General features: G+C 48.6%; 1 protein-coding gene across 3 annotated transcripts; it reads left to right on the top strand.

Moving 5' to 3' along the window:
• Positions 1 to 59: 59 nt before the first annotated feature.
• Positions 60 to 17,602, top strand: LOC117499469 (peroxisomal N(1)-acetyl-spermine/spermidine oxidase-like). Of its 3 annotated transcripts, none has more exons than XM_034151868.1 (10): positions 60 to 275; positions 14,570 to 14,746; positions 14,959 to 15,089; positions 15,225 to 15,412; positions 15,844 to 16,025; positions 16,137 to 16,306; positions 16,588 to 16,673; positions 16,765 to 16,877; positions 17,031 to 17,185; positions 17,300 to 17,602. In XM_034151868.1, the coding sequence occupies exons 1-10, from the start codon at positions 122 to 124 to the stop codon at positions 17,450 to 17,452; spliced, it is 1,509 nt and encodes a 502-aa protein (XP_034007759.1). In that variant the 5' UTR covers positions 60 to 121; the 3' UTR covers positions 17,453 to 17,602. The 3 variants fall into 3 exon arrangements, with proteins under 3 accessions (XP_034007759.1, XP_034007760.1, XP_034007758.1); XM_034151869.1 differs by lacking the exon at positions 60 to 275 and adding an exon at positions 5,433 to 5,648; XM_034151867.1 differs by lacking the exon at positions 60 to 275 and adding an exon at positions 7,289 to 7,504.
• The last annotated feature ends 853 nt before the right edge of the window (positions 17,603 to 18,455 follow it).

Here is an 18,455-nt window from a genome sequence, read left to right as displayed (position 1 = left end):
AGTTTTATTTTGAAACTCTTAACCGGAAAACATGTTGTATTTGTTGCTTATGCTTCAGGAGGAAGGGTAGGACAGTATAACCGTTAACAAAAAGTAGTATTGCATACGTGCAGACTCAGCTATGGCTATGAGTGTGAATGCTAAAGTAGTTATAGTAGGATGCGGGATTTCAGGTATAGCAGCTGCACAAAGACTCGTTAACGCTGGATTTCAACATGTGCAAATACTGGAAGCGACTGCAAGAAGCGGAGGAAGAGTAAAAACCGGCACACTGGGTGAGATGTGTAAAACAGCCACCGATCAACACAATGTATTGCAGCGTCTCAAAGGTTGCAGTGTTATCGCTTGAATGTTTTTATTAGCCTACCTCGCAATATGTTGTTACATTTCTTCTGATCCGATCCACAAAGCAAGAACGAGTTCTTAAAGGAGCCTGAAAAAATAACAATATTTAAACTTCTTTACATTTCATTTAGCTCACCCTTTTATCCAAATAAGTGCAGATCAACAAGATAGGAGGGCATATATTTTTCTTATAATAAGCCAAACCATTGTAATTGTTGGTGCATCAGTTTTGAAAATGCCATTTTATCTATTTGTTTATTTGGAGTTTTCAGTTTGTGATGGAAAATATGTGTGCTGTATGGGAGCTCTTTACAACATTGTGGGGCCAAGATAGCAAACAGGCTTGTTTTTGTTGAGGAGTACCTGGGTCCAACTTGCAGTGCTTCATGAAGAAGGAGCAAGCCCATTGCCTGATGCAGAGCAAAGTGCACGTGCTGCTGTGTATGATTTAAATCATGTCCTGGATATAGGAAGGTCAGATCCAGAGTGGAGTATAATGTGGTAGAACTTTGATATGTTGGAAACCAGTTGAGCTGCTGCATTCTGCATTAGCTGAAGAGGTTGGATGGCACTGGTCAGTAGGGGACGAATCCTTCTGATGTTGTATCTGTAGGAGCGGGTTAAAGATGTGATGTTGGCAGTGAAGGACAGTCCAGTGTCCCTTCCAGATTCCTTGCAGTCTGAGTCGGGAAACGTTGGGTTACGTATTGTAACCCTTGTTATATAAACACAGGCGGAGCCCTCTACTGGACTCTATGGGTACTACCCTATCATGCAAGCATTCACCTACTGAGATTTCTATAGACGTAGCCGGCCCCGGGGCGGGCTTACCTGAATGCGTGCGCATCTCACTTCCATATAAAAGGAGGCCTCTCCTCCTGACCACCATCCTACACCACTCTTCAGCGAGCGGTATAGGACAGACAGTGCCCCCAAGGTAGAGGGCTCCGCCTGTGTTTATATAACAAGGGTTACAATACGTAACCCGACGTTATATCTCTCACAGGCTCCGCCCTCTACTGGACTCTATGGGTACAGTGGGCGGAGCCCCGATGTATGCACGCACTGTCGTCCATCACACCGTTCCACCTCACTGTCCCTGACCGGCTTTAGCAGCCACTGCGCCTCACTCACCTCTCCCTCGGTTGTAACCATGGAGAAGTCCGGGCTGCGGCCGATAGAGCACACCCTGACGCGCTTGCCTCGCAAAAAAGTGTGCTCAAAAATAGTGCTGAGGACTCCCGTGTGTCTGCCCATAGGCAGACAGGGAAAGTCCGCAGCCCTGTATGGGTTCACTATGCACTCTCCCTCCTGAGTCCCTAAAGAGCACTTGGAGAATGCAAGTGCCCCCTATGTCCCCCCACTCAGCCACTGACCCTGTGCAGAGTGTGTAGGGACTATAGTATGGAGGGCTCTCCCCCTCCTGCCTCCAGGCAGGCGAGGGGAGCCCTTCAGCCCTGTAAGGGCCCAGAGCGCATTACATCACCCTGCGACCCTCCAGGGGTCCGAAGAAATGTAAGCGCATTTACGCCCGGGGAGGGGGTCAGATGCCCACTGACCCACAGCCCCCCCCCCTCCTCACCAGTCCTGTGTTGCCCCAGCAAGCACAGACGTTGAGAAAGAGCCAGATATATCCAAGAGATAAAACTTTATGAAGGGGCCTGGCGTTGACCAAGACGCCGCCGTGCATATATCCTCCACACTCACACCGCTGAATAAGGCTGTTGATGCAGCCACAGCTCGTGTGGAGTGCGCACGGACCCCCATGGGACAGGCTCTCCCTGCCTGCTTGTAGGCGTGTGCAATGGCTTCGCAAAACCAGCCTGCCAGGCGTTTCTTGGACAGAGCTTTTCCAGTCACCCCGCTCCCGAAGCACACAAACAGCTGTTCAGTGCGTCTAAGGGTAGCTGTGCGCTCTACATAATATGCTAACGCGCGCACCGGGCAGAGGAGGTGTAATTTAGCTTCCCTGGCCCCACCATGGGGTGGAAGACTAAAACCCCCCAACTGAATAGCCCTCGACCTGAACGCACTCCTTAGGCTTTTGGGCACAAAGGAGGGGTTCGGTCTGAGTGTCGCCCCACTCTGGTCACCCCGAATCAGTAAACAGCTCGGGTGCACCGACAGAGCGGTTAACACGGACACTCTTTTGGCTGACGTTAAGGCAAGTAGCAACGCTGTCTTCCACGACAGTGCTTTCAGGGAGGAGAGCTCAAGAGGCTCAAAAGGCTCCGTGACCAGAGCCTCGAGCACCAGCGGCAGGTCCCACTGTGGGGCGGAGGCGTGCACTGCAGGGCGCAGCCTCCTGACCCCCTGTAACAACCGCAACATCAGTGGATGAGAGAAGGCTGACCTGCCGTTGAATCCCTCATGACAGGACGAGATGGCTGCTGCATACACTTTTACTGTGGAATGAGCAAGCCCTCTGTCCACCAGTAACTGTAAGAAGGATAAAATAGAGCCCAACTCACAAGATAGGGGCTCTATTCCCCGCTACTCACACCAATGCTGGAATCTCAGCCACCTTGGCCTGTAACAGGCTGTGGTGGATTCTGCTCTAGCTGCCTGGATAGACTGAATAACGCTGTCAGACAATCCACCCTGTCTCAGCCTGTCCCTCTCAGGAGCCAAGCCTGAAGAGGACGGCCCAGAGTGGGTAACGCCCCGATTGCACCTGCCTCTTGAGACATCGCCCCCCAGAACTGGGGGATCGCCCAGGGCTGGCCCACCTTCATCTGTGTCATTTCTGAGTACCACGGAGCCCCGACGCGATCCGGTGCCACCAGAATGACTGCCAGACGTTCTCGCCTCACTTTCCCCAGGAGAGGGAGAATGAGACGCAGCGGTGGAAAGGCGTATAGCAGCTTCCTTGGCCATGGCTCGTGTGCAAACGCGTCCACCCCCAAAGGCGGGTCGTTGCTCAGGGCCATGGAGAAACCACAGGGCACAGTGGCTGTTGTGCCGGCTGGCGAACAGGTCCACTTCCGCTCTCCCGAACTGGGCCTAGATCTGCTTCACCACCTCCGGGTGAAGCGTCCATTCGCCTGGCAGGGGGCCGCCCCTCGCCATGAGGTCGGCCCCCCTGTTCTCCAGTCCCGGGATATGGAGGGCTCTCAGAGATAACACCACCTCTGAAGCCCATAACCACAGCCTCTCCGCTGTGGCCAACAAGGGGGCGGAGCGGACTCCGCCCTGCCTGTTGATATAAGCCACTGTGGTGCTGTTGTTGCTCCTGACCATTACATGTCTCCCTTGAATTAGGGGCATGAAATGCCGGAGAACTAACACTACCGCCCGTAGCTCTAGGAGGTTGCTGTGTTGAGACTCCGTAGAGCCCAGCGCCCACCTATAGCCCTCTTCAGGCAGGTCCCTCCCCATCCTGTTCTGGATGTCCGTGAACACTGTGATGTAGGAGGTCACCCGTCCCAGTGGAGACCCCCTCCGGAGGTGATCCGGGGACCCCCAAAAACCGGAGGTTGCCCTCCACTGAGGGGGGGATGGTCACCAGCCGCCGTTTGTGCCTCTTGGGATCCAAACGCAGGCTGGAGAACCACCTCTGCAGGCGGCGCATATGTAGTAACCCCAGCGGGACCACAATGTGAGCAGCCGCCATGAGACCCAGAGTCTGCATGACAGTTAAAGCTGTCACTGTCGCCCCCTGTCGCAGCCTGTGCACCGCCCGGAGAAGGGACGCACGTCTGCTCTCTGACAGGGTGGCGCGTAGCGCGTCTGCATCGAGCACCACTCCCAAATACAACGCCTGTTGGTGAGGTATGGGGGTGCTCTTTTTCCAATTGATCGCAAAACCTAATTTGGTTAGGTGTGTGATCAATCGTGCTGTGCAAAACATTGCCTGTTCCCGGGACCCAGCCATGACTATGAGGTCGTCTAGGTAAAAGAAAAACTCTCATGCCGTGGGCGCGCAGCGGTTAAAGCGCTGTGGCCACACATTTGCTGAATGTGCGTGGGGATAGGGAATAGCCGAACGGCAGCCTGTTGTACTCGTAGGCTATCCCCTGGAAGGCAAAACGCAGATACTTTCTGTGCTCTGGAGCAATTTCTACATGAAAGTACGCGTCTTTCAGGTCGATGGTGGTGAACCAATCGCCTGGCTGCACAAGCCCAGTAACTGTTTCATAGTTACCATGCGGAATTTCCACCGTTCATGGAGCGCTCCTCACTGGGTGGAGAGAAGCTGACAGACTCATCTCACACTACTCCTCCAGTTGTAACTCTAAACCACTCTAGTCAAACACAGATGTGTAAACAGAACTGGATACAGCATGAATCCTGTTCACAAGTGTGCATGAAGCCATAATGGTTTGACTGACACGGATCTTTCCGTAATCTCCTGCGTCGATGGGCCCAAGGGCTCTAGGATTTTCTTCAACCCTGCCTCCAAACCACTCAGTTTCTTGCTCATTCCCATGAAAGGTTGCACGAATAACTCTGTATTTAACAATAAATGATTACAACTTTAAGAACCTAATGATTTAAAAGGGGCTGTTTATGTGTTCAAACCTCAAAGCTGATTTACCCCAAATTAATGATTTGCTGATTTACAGCCGTCGGTTTACCAATATAAGTCAACAGGCTTTTTTTTTTGTTCAAATGTAAAACAGGTTGGGGGACTTTTGACATGTAGAGGAAAGTTTAAACGTGAAAAAAACAGTTTGTTTTAATAATTGCTTTAGCAAAAAAAATCTGAAGTACCAGTAGACCTACCACTACCCAATGACTATGCTTCATTCTTCAGAAACCTTCTTGTTCGCCTGTGACCTAAAAACATCTGACCAGTGTTAAAGGAGAGGTGTCATGCTTTTCCGGTTATTACCCGTATATAGAAAAATACTACCCTCTTGTGGTAAATTACACTTATGTAAAATAATGATTTGAATACATTAGAAAACATATAAATAAATATGCTGAATTTCCCCTCCAGTAATGACTGATTTTCCTTTTGCGGTATTATAATTGAATGTTAAAGGGATTATAACCAAGGACAAAAAAGTTGAATGGCCAGATATCAGTTTTATTTTGAAACTCTTAACCGGAAAACATGTTGTATTTGTTGCTTATGCTTCAGGAGGAAGGGTAGGACAGTATAACCGTTAACAAAAAGTAGTATTGCATACGTGCAGACTCAGCTATGGCTATGAGTGTGAATGCTAAAGTAGTTATAGTAGGATGCGGGATTTCAGGTATAGCAGCTGCACAAAGACTCGTTAACGCTGGATTTCAACATGTGCAAATACTGGAAGCGACTGCAAGAAGCGGAGGAAGAGTCAAAACCGGCACACTGGGTGAGATGTGTAAAACAGCCACCGATCAACACAATGTATTGCAGCGTCTCAAAGGTTGCAGTGTTATCGCTTGAATGTTTTTATTAGCCTACCTCGCAATATGTTGTTACATTTCCTCTGATCCGATCCACAAAGCAAGAACGAGTTCTTAAAGGAGCCTGAAAAAATAACAATATTTAAACTTCTTTACATTTCATTTAGCTCACCCTTTTATCCAAATAAGTGCAGATCAACAAGATAGGAGGGCATATATTTTTCTTATAATAAGCCAAACCATTGTAATTGTTGGTGCATCAGTTTTGAAAATGCCATTTTATCTATTTGTTTATTTGGAGTTTTCAGTTTGTGATGGAAAATATGTGTGCTGTATGGGAGCTCTTTACAACATTTTGGGGCCAAGATAGCAAACAGGCTTGTTTTTGTTGAGGAGTACCTGGGTCCAACTTGCAGTGCTTCATGAAGAAGGAGCAAGCCCATTGCCTGATGCAGAGCAAAGTGCACTTGCTGCTGTGTATGATTTAAATCATGTCCTGGATATAGGAAGGTCAGATCCAGAGTGGAGTATAATGTGGTAGAACTTTGATATGTTGGAAACCAGTTGAGCTGCTGCATTCTGCATTAGCTGAAGAGGTTGGATGGCACTGGTCAGTAGGGGACGAATCCTTCTGATGTTGTATCTGTAGGAGCGGGTTAAAGATGTGATGTTGGCAGTGAAGGACAGTCCAGTGTCCCTTCCAGATTCCTTGCAGTCTGAGTCGGGAAACGTCGGGTTACGTATTGTAACCCTTGTTATATAAACACAGGCGGAGCCCTCTACTGGACTCTATGGGTACTACCCTATCATGCAAGCATTCACCTACTGAGATTTCTATAGACGTAGCCGGCCCCGGGGCGGGCTTACCTGAATGCGTGCGCATCTCACTTCCATATAAAAGGAGGCCTCTCCTCCTGACCACCATCCTACACCACTCTTCAGCGAGCGGTATAGGACAGACAGTGCCCCCAAGGTAGAGGGCTCCGCCTGTGTTTATATAACAAGGGTTACAATACGTAACCCGACGTTATATCTCTCACAGGCTCCGCCCTCTACTGGACTCTATGGGTACAGTGGGCGGAGCCCCGATGTATGCACGCACTGTCGTCCATCACACCGTTCCACCTCACTGTCCCTGACCGGCTTTAGCAGCCACTGCGCCTCACTCACCTCTCCCTCGGTTGTAACCATGGAGAAGTCCGGGCTGCGGCCGATAGAGCACACCCTGACGCGCTTGCCTCGCAAAAAAGTGTGCTCAAAAATAGTGCTGAGGACTCCCGTGTGTCTGCCCATAGGCAGACAGGGAAAGTCCGCAGCCCTGTATGGGTTCACTATGCACTCTCCGGTTATTACCCGTATATAGAAAAATACTACCCTCTTGTGGTAAATTACACTTATGTAAAATAATGATTTGAATACATTAGAAAACATATAAATAAATATGCTGAATTTCCCCTCCAGTAATGACTGATTTTCCTTTTGCGGTATTATAATTGAATGTTAAAGGGATTATAACCAAGGACAAAAAAGTTGAATGGCCAGATATCAGTTTTATTTTGAAACTCTTAACCGGAAAACATGTTGTATTTGTTGCTTATGCTTCAGGAGGAAGGGTAGGACAGTATAACCGTTAACAAAAAGTAGTATTGCATACGTGCAGACTCAGCTATGGCTATGAGTGTGAATGCTAAAGTAGTTATAGTAGGATGCGGGATTTCAGGTATAGCAGCTGCACAAAGACTCGTTAACGCTGGATTTCAACATGTGCAAATACTGGAAGCGACTGCAAGAAGCGGAGGAAGAGTCAAAACCGGCACACTGGGTGAGATGTGTAAAACAGCCACCGATCAACACAATGTATTGCAGCGTCTCAAAGGTTGCAGTGTTATCGCTTGAATGTTTTTATTAGCCTACCTCGCAATATGTTGTTACATTTCCTCTGATCCGATCCACAAAGCAAGAACGAGTTCTTAAAGGAGCCTGAAAAAATAACAATATTTAAACTTCTTTACATTTCATTTAGCTCACCCTTTTATCCAAATAAGTGCAGATCAACAAGATAGGAGGGCATATATTTTTCTTATAATAAGCCAAACCATTGTAATTGTTGGTGCATCAGTTTTGAAAATGCCATTTTATCTATTTGTTTATTTGGAGTTTTCAGTTTGTGATGGAAAATATGTGTGCTGTATGGGAGCTCTTTACAACATTTTGGGGCCAAGATAGCAAACAGGCTTGTTTTTGTTGAGGAGTACCTGGGTCCAACTTGCAGTGCTTCATGAAGAAGGAGCAAGCCCATTGCCTGATGCAGAGCAAAGTGCACTTGCTGCTGTGTATGATTTAAATCATGTCCTGGATATAGGAAGGTCAGATCCAGAGTGGAGTATAATGTGGTAGAACTTTGATATGTTGGAAACCAGTTGAGCTGCTGCATTCTGCATTAGCTGAAGAGGTTGGATGGCACTGGTCAGTAGGGGACGAATCCTTCTGATGTTGTATCTGTAGGAGCGGGTTAAAGATGTGATGTTGGCAGTGAAGGACAGTCCAGTGTCCCTTCCAGATTCCTTGCAGTCTGAGTCGGGAAACGTTGGGTTACGTATTGTAACCCTTGTTATATAAACACAGGCGGAGCCCTCTACTGGACTCTATGGGTACTACCCTATCATGCAAGCATTCACCTACTGAGATTTCTATAGACGTAGCCGGCCCCGGGGCGGGCTTACCTGAATGCGTGCGCATCTCACTTCCATATAAAAGGAGGCCTCTCCTCCTGACCACCATCCTACACCACTCTTCAGCGAGCGGTATAGGACAGACAGTGCCCCCAAGGTAGAGGGCTCCGCCTGTGTTTATATAACAAGGGTTACAATACGTAACCCGACGTTATATCTCTCACAGGCTCCGCCCTCTACTGGACTCTATGGGTACAGTGGGCGGAGCCCCGATGTATGCACGCACTGTCGTCCATCACACCGTTCCACCTCACTGTCCCTGACCGGCTTTAGCAGCCACTGCGCCTCACTCACCTCTCCCTCGGTTGTAACCATGGAGAAGTCCGGGCTGCGGCCGATAGAGCACACCCTGACGCGCTTGCCTCGCAAAAAAGTGTGCTCAAAAATAGTGCTGAGGACTCCCGTGTGTCTGCCCATAGGCAGACAGGGAAAGTCCGCAGCCCTGTATGGGTTCACTATGCACTCTCCCTCCTGAGTCCCTAAAGAGCACTTGGAGAATGCAAGTGCCCCCTATGTCCCCCCACTCAGCCACTGACCCTGTGCAGAGTGTGTAGGGACTATAGTATGGAGGGCTCTCCCCCTCCTGCCTCCAGGCAGGCGAGGGGAGCCCTTCAGCCCTGTAAGGGCCCAGAGCGCATTACATCACCCTGCGACCCTCCAGGGGTCCGAAGAAATGTAAGCGCATTTACGCCCGGGGAGGGGGTCAGATGCCCACTGACCCACAGCCCCCCCCCCCCTCCTCACCAGTCCTGTGTTGCCCCAGCAAGCACAGACGTTGAGAAAGAGCCAGATATATCCAAGAGATAAAACTTTATGAAGGGGCCTGGCGTTGACCAAGACGCCGCCGTGCATATATCCTCCACACTCACACCGCTGAATAAGGCTGTTGATGCAGCCACAGCTCGTGTGGAGTGCGCACGGACCCCCATGGGACAGGCTCTCCCTGCCTGCTTGTAGGCGTGTGCAATGGCTTCGCAAAACCAGCCTGCCAGGCGTTTCTTGGACAGAGCTTTTCCAGTCACCCCGCTCCCGAAGCACACAAACAGCTGTTCAGTGCGTCTAAGGGTAGCTGTGCGCTCTACATAATATGCTAACGCGCGCACCGGGCAGAGGAGGTGTAATTTAGCTTCCCTGGCCCCACCATGGGGTGGAAGACTAAAACCCCCCAACTGAATAGCCCTCGACCTGAACGCACTCCTTAGGCTTTTGGGCACAAAGGAGGGGTTCGGTCTGAGTGTCGCCCCACTCTGGTCACCCCGAATCAGTAAACAGCTCGGGTGCACCGACAGAGCGGTTAACACGGACACTCTTTTGGCTGTCTTCCACGACAGTGCTTTCAGGGAGGAGAGCTCAAGAGGCTCAAAAGGCTCCGTGACCAGAGCCTCGAGCACCAGCGGCAGGTCCCACTGTGGGGCGGAGGCGTGCACTGCAGGGCGCAGCCTCCTGACCCCCTGTAACAACCGCAACATCAGTGGATGAGAGAAGGCTGACCTGCCGTTGAATCCCTCATGACAGGACGAGATGGCTGCTGCATACACTTTTACTGTGGAATGAGCAAGCCCTCTGTCCACCAGTAACTGTAAGAAGGATAAAATAGAGCCCAACTCACAAGATAGGGGCTCTATTCCCCGCTACTCACACCAATGCTGGAATCTCAGCCACCTTGGCCTGTAACAGGCTGTGGTGGATTCTGCTCTAGCTGCCTGGATAGACTGAATAACGCTGTCAGACAATCCACCCTGTCTCAGCCTGTCCCTCTCAGGAGCCAAGCCTGAAGAGGACGGCCCAGAGTGGGTAACGCCCCGATTGCACCTGCCTCTTGAGACATCGCCCCCCAGAACTGGGGGATCGCCCAGGGCTGGCCCACCTTCATCTGTGTCATTTCTGAGTACCACGGAGCCCCGACGCGATCCGGTGCCACCAGAATGACTGCCAGACGTTCTCGCCTCACTTTCCCCAGGAGAGGGAGAATGAGACGCAGCGGTGGAAAGGCGTATAGCAGCTTCCTTGGCCATGGCTCGTGTGCAAACGCGTCCACCCCCAAAGGCGGGTCGTTGCTCAGGGCCATGGAGAAACCACAGGGCACAGTGGCTGTTGTGCCGGCTGGCGAACAGGTCCACTTCCGCTCTCCCGAACTGGGCCTAGATCTGCTTCACCACCTCCGGGTGAAGCGTCCATTCGCCTGGCAGGGGGCCGCCCCTCGCCATGAGGTCGGCCCCCCTGTTCTCCAGTCCCGGGATATGGAGGGCTCTCAGAGATAACACCACCTCTGAAGCCCATAACCACAGCCTCTCCGCTGTGGCCAACAAGAGGGCGGAGCGGACTCCGCCCTGCCTGTTGATATAAGCCACTGTGGTGCTGTTGTTGCTCCTGACCATTACATGTCTCCCTTGAATTAGGGGCATGAAATGCCGGAGAACTAACACTACCGCCCGTAGCTCTAGGAGGTTGCTGTGTTGAGACTCCGTAGAGCCCAGCGCCCACCTATAGCCCTCTTCAGGCAGGTCCCTCCCCATCCTGTTCTGGATGTCCGTGAACACTGTGATGTAGGAGGTCACCCGTCCCAGTGGAGACCCCCTCCGGAGGTGATCCGGGGACCCCCAAAAACCGGAGGTTGCCCTCCACTGAGGGGGGGATGGTCACCAGCCGCCGTTTGTGCCTCTTGGGATCCAAACGCAGGCTGGAGAACCACCTCTGCAGGCGGCGCATATGTAGTAACCCCAGCGGGACCACAATGTGAGCAGCCGCCATGAGACCCAGAGTCTGCATGACAGTTAAAGCTGTCACTGTCGCCCCCTGTCGCAGCCTGTGCACCGCCCGGAGAAGGGACGCACGTCTGCTCTCTGACAGGGTGGCGCGTAGCGCGTCTGCATCGAGCACCACTCCCAAATACAACGCCTGTTGGTGAGGTATGGGGGTGCTCTTTTTCCAATTGATCGCAAAACCTAATTTGGTTAGGTGTGTGATCAATCGTGCTGTGCAAAACATTGCCTGTTCCCGGGACCCAGCCACGACTATGAGGTCGTCTAGGTAAAAGAAAAACTCTCATGCCGTGGGCGCGCAGCGGTTAAAGCGCTGTGGCCACACATTTGCTGAATGTGCGTGGGGATAGGGAATAGCCGAACGGCAGCCTGTTGTACTCGTAGGCTATCCCCTGGAAGGCAAAACGCAGATACTTTCTGTGCTCTGGAGCAATTTCTACATGAAAGTACGCGTCTTTCAGGTCGATGGTGGTGAACCAATCGCCTGGCTGCACAAGCCCAGTAACTGTTTCATAGTTACCATGCGGAATTTCCTGCAGGAAAAGTGGCGATTCAGGCCGCGGAGATCTAGCATAGGTCTGAATTCCCCTGTCTTCCTGAAACCAGGAAGTACATGGAATAAAGACCATTTTCTCTGTGCTGAGGGTGCACAACAGACACAGCCTGCTTCTGCACCAGAGCCCGAATCTCTTATGAGAGGAAACTCATCTCCTCCTGGGAGGACAGATTTACCTCTCGCATGCCCATAAAAGGAGGTGGGACGCTGCAAAACTGGAGTGAATAGCCCCGTTTCAGCGACCTGTCCATCCACCCTATTAGTACACAGCTGAGTTTCCATTCCCCATAACATTGTGTTTATGGACAAGCCCTCAGCTGTGGAGCCGCAGCTATGAAGCTGTGATACTCTCTGGTGACCCGTTCCGCCGCAAAACTCCCCATGAATGGAAGATTTGCCCATGGAGGGTCGACACAGAAAGGGCCGATTATTTACTGAGGTACCTGAACGCACCGCCTCACGCTCTTGCGCGCGCTCCACCATAATGCTGTTCTCACCACTACGGTAAACAGCATTAATCGGAGTTTTTATAGGCGTAGTGTGTTTTTACTAAGGTCCCTGAACGCACCGCCACGCGCTCTTGTGTGAGTGCGGGCTCCGCCATAATACAGCCTTTACCACTACGGTAAACTGCATTAACTGGAGTCTTTGCTCTAGGCGTAGTGTGTTCTCTGACAGCAATACGCCGGCCATAATGTCCCTGTAACCGCATAGCGCTTTCCTTTAGATAGCACTCCCTCCGGTTCATCCCTCTCATCTGCGCATGCCCACTAGTCACCTCCTTTACAGGAGCTACAGCTGGGGCAGCGAATGGGGAATTTGTACGGTTAACATTGTGTGTAAGTGTAGCATTTGTGAAAACAAAAGACACCTAGATTTGGATACAGATCAACCTCATTTTTATTTAGAAAACGTAGTGATCTGTGCATTGTACAGGGAGGAGGCGGGATTTCGCCCTCTCCGCCAGACAGCTCCGTAAAGACGGAGCACACCACCCGGCCGCTCTCTGCTGCTGCGGAGCCTGCCGGGGCTGGGCAGCCCGTCCCCGTGAGTGCCGACACGCCGGTTCCACGGGGTGGGCCGAAGAGGTGGAGGGCACCGCGGGCATGGGATCTCCGTGCCGGCACCTCTCCCTTCGTCTCACCGTCGCGCTGTGCTCTCTCGTCTGCAGCGGTGACTCTTCTCTCTACTGAGTTCTTTGAACGCACCGCGGCCTGCCCTCAGGGGAGGGGGGCCGCGCGCGCCGTCACAATGCCCTCTCTTTGAAACGGACATTATGGGGAAAAGTGGAATTGTGGAGAGAGATGACTCTTACTCTGGGATAAATGCAACCGTGTTTACTGAATGCATTTTCCCACACACACACCACTCCAGAACTAGAGTTTACAAACGTAAACCACCGTTCTCCTGCGGAGGTTCCTGAACGCACCGCGGCCACTCTTACGAGGGCCGCGCGCCCACGTATTAACGCTGTATTTCCCATTCACCGGTGAAATGCATTAATCGGAGCTATTATACCAGGCAAGGTGTGTTTTCTGACAACAGCATGCCGGCATTGGCGTCTCTTGAACCCGCACAGTGCTTTGACAGCACTCGGTTTATCCCACTCACGTGCACATACCCACCTGCTGGCTCCCTATACTGGGGTTTACAGCAGAGGCGGGGAGTGTATGACAGTGTTTCTTCCTCTGGGGATGGGCAAGAAGCAGCCACGCTGCGATTACTCCTTATCCCGTGAGCAAGGAGATCGATCCAAAGAGCCCTTCCGTAAACACGGGGGCTCCCAGGAGATCAACACGGTCCTCTTTGGAAAGTGCCATGCGGCGTGATATCCCAGGGACATCACACGGCAGGCAGCGGCGGCGGCCTGTGATGAAGTAGGGTCGCCCCTATATCATGTGAAGCCACCGAGGCCTGGGGCAAGGCCCGTGGACCAAGCTACTTATTCGGCCTTGCGGCCCAATAATCGCTCTGACCTTGTGAGGCGGGGGCATCTCTAGCAATGAGCGAGTAGCCCACACATCCGCCGCCATGATCATCATCCAGGGAGAGTACAGCCCTGGGCAGTGGACTTCCATGGACGCCGGACCCGGAAGGAATGGTGAACGTGAATTGCACCGCCTCGGCCATATCCTGGCACACTCGCAGCAGAGGTGGTGGGGATCGACACCCGCTATTTAATCCAGGGCATGATTTCAAAGATTACTCGTTTACTTTCTTCCTTTCTCTCAAATAATACGTCTCGGACTCAGTGCTAGGCTATCACCTCCGCTCGCTGAAGAGTAAAGGATGGTGGTCAGGAGGCGAGGCCTCCTTTTATACGGAAGTGAGATGCGCACGCATTCAGGTAAGCCCGCCCCGGGGCCGGCTACGTCTATAGAAATCTCAGTAGGTGAATGCTTGCATGATAGGGTAGTACCCATAGAGTCCAGTAGAGGGCGGAGCCTGTGAGAGATATAACAACAAAATGTTCATAGAAAGCTCATGGATGGGAGAGTCCTTACCTGCAAGGAAGAGCAGATCTGTCTTGTTTAGATTGCGCTTTAGGTTGTGCAAAAACATTGCACTGAGAGATGTGAGCCATACAAGCACAGATGTGTGTGACCTCCTGGGTTTCAGAAAAAAACCAGAATCAGTTTTGTATTATTTGCGTTACTGTCGTAAGAGAAGCAATGAAAGCCAAGTCAATACGTGTCCAGAGATAAAAGGAGGGGACCAAGGGCCTGCTGTCTAACCCTATCAATAAAAAACAACAAAAGCATTGCTTTGAAGAAACAAAAAAACCCAACTAGATTAATAATCCTTTTTTTCAATCTCTACTTTTTAATTTTTTGCAGGTGATAATATCATTGAGATAGGGGCAAATTGGATCCATGGACCGTCTGAAGAGAACCCAGTGTTTTGTCTGGCCCGTCAGTATGGGCTGCTGGAACCAGATGCCCTCACACCAGAGAACCAGGCCATGGATGTTGAGGGACATCCCCCCTGGGTTCCCAACTTCTTCAGCAGTTCAGGTCAAGTACATTTTTGTTATATAGCACACAATCACAAATGTACCTCTAGAAGCTTTAGGATAAGGAAAAATGTATCTGAATGTCGTCAGATATTGGCAAAATTGTAGCTTATTTTAAGACTGACCCTTCAGATACATCCAATTAATATTGACTAGTTACGTGGTACTGTAGAGTTTTCCTTATTAGTTTTCTCTGGGATGTGTAATTTGCAGGTAGGAAGCTGAATGCAGAGGATATCTATCCTGCTCAGGAGATGTTTCTTGAACTGATGAGTGAAGGTTCAAAATTTGAGAGTCAGGGTGGAGAACCCTGGGCCTGTGTGGGAGATTTCATACGTTCAGAGGTACATTTCTCTCAGCGACTACAATAATAACACTGGATGATGACAAGATTGGCTTGAATATTTCAGATGTTTTTGAGGATAAATTTCATCTTGTAAGACAAAGGAGTTTGTTTTGTGTCTTGTTTTCTGGCCCAGGCTGAACAACAAGCAGCAGAGAAGTGGAAAGATATCGATGCAGCTACCAGATGTCTGCGACTGTGCGTGATCAGTAACATGTTGAAGGTCGAGTGCTGTGTTAATGGGGCTCACAGTATGGATGAGGTGGGCCTAGGGGCCTACGGTCTATACAAGACTCTACCTGGGCTCGACTGCACATTCCCAGGGTTCGTACTTTAACATTGCATACATATAGTACAGCAACTATCATCTATTTCTATAATTCATTTCCATAAGACCTTATTTCCTATACATTTGAATGTTAAAAATGTAATTTGTAATGTCATGTTATGCAATTGCTTGACTCAAAGGAGCTGCTTTCTTTTGATAAAAAGTACACTTATGCATCACCCAAACATGCCGTTAATGTCCAATCCATGATTAAGACAGAGGTGAAGTAACAAAACACCATTTAGCCTGACAGTAATCTTCTTTCCCAGATATGATCTGACTCCAACAACTACTCCCCGGTAGCTTTATCTGACACATAGATAGTTTGGTTTATTTGGTTTATGAGTAGTAGATTATTCAATCTGATCATTTCAGCCCACTTTTGTCTTTTTTGATTGACCTAAATATAATTTTCTTTTTCACACAGTGGCTATGAAGGTCTAATCAAAAACTTGATGTCGGAGCTCCCCAGTGATTTGGTGACTTACAACCGGCCTGTTCGCTGTGTCCACTGGAACAACACAGAGAAGGAAGAAAACTCTGTGATGATCGAATGTGATGATGAGAAGAAGATAGCTGCTGATCATGTCATTGTCACTGTACCTCTAGGTAGATTCAGAGACGTATATTAGCAAACACAGTTTGGTATTTTCCATCTCAGTGCATGAAATGTTTAGGTTGTGCTACAACTCTGTTCTTGTGATCTGCTGTTCTTTACAGGATATCTTAAGAAGCACCATTCAACCCTGTTCAGTCCTCCTCTCCCTCTACACAAGCTGCACTCTGTAGAGAGACTAGGATTTGGAACTAGCAATAAAATATATGTGGAGTTTGATTCACCGTGGTGGGATGCTGACTGTGAGGTCATATATCTTGTGTGGGAAGATGAGGTGAGATGTGCAGTCATTGAATAAAGAGACAGACAGGGACACCTAATTACCTAGGAGAATAGTCATTTTAAAACAAAGTTTTCCCTAGCGCTAGGGTCTTAATTTTTGGGCTGGTTTTGCTTGTGTAATCTGGGTCAGGGTTGCCCTAGAAAAGGGTTGCATGCAGACATCTCTTCAAAACATTGTGTCCTATTTTTCAACCACACATATTCCAAACCAGTTATCAAAAATGTCTAACACATACACACTATTAAACAGTTTCCTCTGTTGTTGTGATTCAGGATGGCATGGTGGACCAGGTGCCAGATGTACAGAGATCCTGGATAAAGAAGCTGTTTGGCTTCACTGTGCTCAAACCCTCTGAAAGGTCAACAAATGCGGTTGCTTGTTTTTTTGTAAAAAATAAATTATAAATACATTGATAATGGATGCAGTCATGTTTGTTGTTTAACTTTCAGGTATGGCCATGTTCTCTGTGGCTGGATTGCTGGCCATGAGTCAGAGTATATGGAGACCCTGTCTGAACAAGAGGTCACACACACCATGACACAACTCATCCGCAGATTCACAGGTGAGCCTAAATATGTCTCAAAGATTGAGCAACAATTCAGTACAGATTGCATTTTAGCATGTACCTTTTTTCTTTTAAAAGTGGAGGCTTTCTGTCTAAAACGTAAGTTAAGAATGATTTCTGTCAGCACTCCCAGACTAACTGTGTGTTTAGGAAACCCGACCGTCACCCCGAGGAGAGTCCTGCGCTCGCAGTGGTTTCATGACCCCTGGACATGTGGATCTTACAGTTACCCAGGAAAAGGTTGTTCAGCCCAGGACCTGGAGAACATGATGGAGCCTCTGCCTACCAAGGGGTCACTTTTACAAGTAACAACGTGTTCATTCTCAAACACAATTGTGTGCACTTAGGAAAAACACAGACTCACATTATATGATAGACCAAGTTGTAAGACCTACTTGTAACTAGTTGGTGTATTTCAGCCCCTGCAGGTGTTATTTGCTGGAGAGGCGACTCATCCCTGCTACTACTCCACCGTCCACGGAGCTCTCCTTACTGGGTGGAGAGAAGCTGACAGACTCATCTCTCACTATTCCGCCATCAGTACCTCTGAACCACCCAAGTCAAAGCTTTAAAATAACATTGCTGCTTTGTTATTTAAATCAGTCACTTAAGGGCGCTTTCAGCTATTCTAATCCGAATATCACCCAATCGTCTGCGCTGCCTGGGCTAAAAGAAAATCTGGTTTTCTTACACAGCATGTATTTACAGGATCTGTAAATGGGGAAAAAATCAAGAAGCTTGGACCAAGTCACACATTCTTTTCAGCCAATCAGCAATGGAGAGCATTCGTGCTTGTGTACAATCAGGAAAATTAATATTGAAGTTAGACAGTAATCTTGTTTACATGTTATCTTCATATCAATGCAAAAAATTAGTTGTGATTTTGTGTCTTTGATTTGTTGTATTTAAAGAATGATTGAACTCTAATCTAGCAGTTTTCAAATATCCATATTGCTGAATTTATTATAAAATATTCATTATATTATATGTATACATTGATTGTAATTATCTATCAGATTTTATAAATTGTATATTTTTCAATAATCTGTTTGACCAGTTCTCTCTTAAATCAGTGAGTTAATCTCAAACCTATGTGAAAAACTATTAATAAAGTTCCATCTCACTTATAATGTTTTCCTAATCATTTTATTGTTTGTACCTGACAATATGTTGCCTTATTGTTTTTCGCTTTTATAACACTTTGTTAATCTGTTTTTCATTTTTGATTCATTACTAATAATATTGTGTAGCCTACACCTACAAACTATTCACTGACGGGCAACCAAGAAAGTATGGATTAGAGGAAATTATGTATTATGGATTAGAGGAAATTAGTCTACAATATTTATTTTAAACAGGCATAACGGCACATAACGTGAAAAATAACCTAGAGAGAGAAATAGAAAGGCTAAGAACTATTGAAGCCATCCATTTGTGTTAACAATAGTAAAGGACGAAAAAAATAGAGCCCATGAATGTATAAAGTACAGTTTTTACAATTGTAATGTATTTCTTGCTGCCGCTTTACTTCTTGACTACTATATATTTCCATTTACTTTTTTAATGCTGAGAATT

Source organism: Trematomus bernacchii, unplaced genomic scaffold, assembly GCF_902827165.1.
Source record: "Trematomus bernacchii unplaced genomic scaffold, fTreBer1.1, whole genome shotgun sequence".
Taxonomy (NCBI): domain Eukaryota; kingdom Metazoa; phylum Chordata; class Actinopteri; order Perciformes; family Nototheniidae; genus Trematomus; species Trematomus bernacchii.
The sequence above is the reverse complement of the archived record's forward strand: the minus strand, read 5'-3'. Positions and strand labels throughout refer to the sequence as shown.